The 4,077-nt window shown below is 41.6% G+C and overlaps 1 protein-coding gene across 1 annotated transcript in view; it reads right to left on the bottom strand.

Annotated features, from left to right (window-relative positions):
* Nucleotides 1–4,077, bottom strand: part of PKD1L3 (polycystin 1 like 3, transient receptor potential channel interacting) — an 81,411-nt gene that overhangs the window by 2,230 nt on the left and 75,104 nt on the right. The window contains exons 29-30 of the mRNA XM_070500490.1: nt 2,595–2,805; nt 2,046–2,147 (exon numbers count right to left, since the gene is read on the bottom strand). Coding sequence (XP_070356591.1) covers nt 2,046–2,147; nt 2,595–2,805 — 313 coding nt within the window. The remainder of the gene's footprint in view (nt 1–2,045; nt 2,148–2,594; nt 2,806–4,077) is intronic.

Raw genomic sequence — 4,077 nt, 5'->3', positions numbered from 1 at the left:
CTGGATAGACAATAAAACACTTTGAGTTTAAACACTGACAGTTTAATTTCTACTTTAAAAATGTAAGTTATATGTTAATGATTGGTATACATATAAGGAAACGTCTGGTGGAAACTAGGGAGGAAAAAAATATTAAAAAGGAAAATACTTTTGAGTGGACAGAAGAAGAGCAAGAGTGACTGTCTCCAAGGGTGTAAAAATAATTGTGCCTTTGGGGCTTTCACAAGCAGAAAACTGGTGAGTTGCAATGGAATTATAAATGATTCAAAGCCCATGTGAGTTTTGGCAATTCTGGAAAATATATCTAAACATGGAAGCTTCAAGGAGTAGCAAAAGTGTATTGAAATAATACATACTAGAAATGATAATGAAAACTGTCTTGCCATTCCAAGAAGCTTCTACTCTAAATACAGGAGCATCCCAAAAAATTTAACAGGTTAGCTATAGAAAATTGACTTAATTTAGTAGATTTTTTTTATTGTTATCTTTAAAAGTGTAAGTACTGAGTTTTGCCTTTCTTTACCTTTCAATTAAAGAAAGCTTTCTCAAATTTATATTAGAGTGGTTTCCATAACAATATTATTTTAGGTATTCATTTTAACAAATGATATTTATTTTCCCTTAATGTTGGCTCCTTCATTGGTGCCACTAGGGCACTGTTTAAAACAAAAAACAAACCCAACAACTTAGAGAGGATGAATACTTATAATAAATGCCACTGTGATGGCAATCTCCTATATGACAAAAGATTTCCTAATACCAACCTATCCACTTACTTAAACGTGTTCAATTATAACAACTTTAGGTCAACCAAACAGTTTGGGCAACCTCTTTGCGTTTGTGATGCAAAACTTTTCCCAATAAGTATACACCATTTATCCTTCATATTGTACAATTATAATTAGAGCAGAAAAGGGTTTTTTTTCCCCCCCAAGGTCAAAAAGTAGGTGTTAGCCACAGTTTCTCATTCTGATTGTTAGTTCCTTAAGAGCTGTAGTACACAAAGTGATCCAGGGGTGAGGGCTTTGTTCCCTAGTGATTGGGGCTAGAACTACAACCAAATAGTCCCCCCAGAATAGAAGTTATACTTTCCTTGGTTCTTAGGAAGGTGGTAACTTTGCACATTAGAAACTATGTTAACTTACCCATTTTAATTAGTAACTTTTGAATTATCAGAATGATAAGCCTTGATGAAAATCTTGCCAGTTTCACTAACTTAAATTGCAGTTTTTCTTCCCTGATCAAATCTATATATGCTAGTGTTTGGGACCCAAATCCTTATCTGGGTTTCTTCCAGTCCCCCTCCTCACCCCCCAAGGAAGATTTGCCCTGAGCCAACGCCTGTCACCAATCTTCCTCTTTTCTTTGTTTTTGCTTGAGGAAGATTAGCCGTGAGCTAACATCTGTGCCATCTTCCTCTATCTTACATGTAGGGTGCCACCACAGCATGGCTGGTGAGTGGTGTAGGTCTGCCCCTGGGATCCGAACCTGTGAACCTGGACTGCCAAAGCAGTGTGTGCTTAACCACTAGGCCATGGGGTTGGCCTCCCTACTTTTTTATGTTGAATAAAAAGGGATTTGTGTTGGTAGTTGCTGGGGGAAAAGAATTCGCTCTCTGAAATAAGTATTAATTATGAACAGAAATATTGCGGTTCCTCCTGGAATTGTACCTCCCTAATTTTTTTTAGGTCATTTCCATTGTACGCTTTAAAGGGACATTGAGAAAGAAGCAACAAATCATGTTGATCTGGCTGGGTATGAGAATACAAGTTCAGGCCCAGTATCCTTGGGCAAGAAGATTAAGGATGCAAGAGGTGAGGAAGGTGGGACTGTGTGCTAAGAAAAGGACAGATTTCTGAAAGTAGCAGCCACTCAAAAGCTGTATGCGTAGGTAGTACCATTAAACAGAATGGCAAAGGACCTAAATCACTCCCCTTCCCAGTGCGCAGTGGTACAGCAGGGGCTGCTTTTATAAGCAGTAGCCCCTTGTTAGACTTAGTAAACCAACTAGAATTCTGCGGGGAAGCCAGGACGGGGGTTTTCACCTCCTTGTGATGAGAGATCCCCATGAGGAGACCAACAGTAGTCACTGCTGAGCTGAAAAAAGTTCGGTAGTCAGAGATGCTCCATCCGAACAGCAGGTTAAACTGAAAAGAAGGAGAAAGACCAGTCAGGGCGGGTGGAGAGCAGTGGAGCGAGGTGCAGTTCTCTCTCTCCTGGGGGGCTGGATAACGATGGGGCCAACAGGAGCCAAGGGCATGAAAGTTAAAGACGTTCCCTAGTAGCCATTCAAATTATTATGACTAAAGAATACATAAAATTCCTTTGTACTTAGTGTTTTCATATAAATTTATTTGACCTTCACATTTTTCTGTGAGCTAAGTTTTATCCCAATTTTAGAGATGAGACAAACATCTGAGTGTAAGTCATTGCTAGTTAAGTATGGAATTACAACTAAAACCAAAACCTTTCTCCAAAACTCTTTGACAACTTTAGCTGATGGCTTTCCATAGAGTGATCTTTTCTAAGGGAAGCAACGTGATTCCAAGACCACAGCACTTAGAAGAAGACAGACACTGGGAATGGGGGCTTACAGCAATGGCATAGCCTGTCAGCAGGATCAGGATGACCAGCAAGAAGCCCACCACTTCGTCCCAGGCTTTGCTGAGTGTTCTGCCGATGACCTGCAGTCTCGGGTTATGATGCAGCAGGTTCCATAGCTGAACAGTTGCCAACAGCACCAGGAAGCCCATGAGGTGAATGACAGTGGAGTTCAATTTTACTGCCTTATTGAAGCTGATGAACCTGTACCAAGGAAGGCTGACAGTTATTTGGCAGGAAGTCTCTGCCACCATCAATTCCTGTCATGTCAGTTTCTCCAATGCTCCTGCTGCTGAATTGTGGCAGCTCTGTGAGTCCTGTTAGGTCAAGCTGATGTAAGAACTCTGCTTTCCAGTGTGGCCTCCTGTACTTGTGGATGTGAGAGCATTGGCAAAAGGCTATGTATTGGCTGGGAGCTGTGCTGAAGAAACCTTGAAATGTAACCGCTAGCTGATTTCTTTACTCCAAATTCATTCTGGAAATCAAGACCACCCTCCTCCACTGTTGTGGTTTAAGTTAAATGGCTCCTCTCAAAAGGAGATGAATCTGTTTTCTGTAACACTCTAATCCTGTATTGTTCTCCAGCAGGAGATAATTGATCCCCTAATTTGTATTAGGGTTTTTGATTTTTTATCAATTAGGTTTTGTTATGTGAGAGATGCATTTATAATTTTATGTTGCAGCAGCTAGGTTACTTGGAAAGAACTCCGTAGATATGATAAGTTGGCACTCAATCACAATTCTTTTATTGTTTTAGACCTAGGCAATGCCACACAGCAGGCTGGACCCCAGCTGCCAACGCCATCGTCCCTCCTTAAACGACCCCCTATGAGACCTTCCTGGGACATCAGCTCAGTCTTACACACATCAATGGCCCAGGCTGTTGACCACTGAAAGGTTAGAAAAGCACCATGTGGCAGTATTTGGTCTGGGAAACAGATGGTCTTTCCCATAAGAAAGACCAGAGAAGAGAGGGAATGTCTCTCAGTATGAACGAGCTAATAGATGAACATCCCTACCCAGAAAGCAAGCTTCTTTGGATTTACAGGATGTGTTGTGGGTTTTTTTCTTTTAAAGATTGGCACCTGAGCTATCAAATGTTGCCAATCTTCTTTCTTTGTTTTTCTGCTTTTTCTCCCCAAATCCCCCCAGTACATAGTTGTATATTTTAGTTGTCGGTCCTTCTAGTTGTGGCATGTGGGACGCCACCTCAGCATCGCCCAGCGAGCAGTGCCATGTCTGCACCCAGGATCCGAACTGGCGAAACCCTGGGCCGCCGAAGCGGAGTGCGCACTCAACCACTCGGCCACGGGGCTGGCCCCTGTGTTGTGGTTTTATTTAAAGGATGAATATTTGTCATGTCTTTGGCTTTATTCCTTGGCCAGCGTGCAAAATAATGACCAGTTTCAGGCTCTTGCTATGTGAAATTTATATGCATTATCCTTGACAAGCACATAGCTAAGTACTATGAAGGCA

The sequence above is a fragment of the Equus asinus genome, chromosome 28, assembly GCF_041296235.1.
Source record: "Equus asinus isolate D_3611 breed Donkey chromosome 28, EquAss-T2T_v2, whole genome shotgun sequence".
Taxonomy (NCBI): Eukaryota; Metazoa; Chordata; class Mammalia; order Perissodactyla; family Equidae; genus Equus; species Equus asinus.
This window is presented reverse-complemented; position numbering and strand designations above follow the sequence as displayed.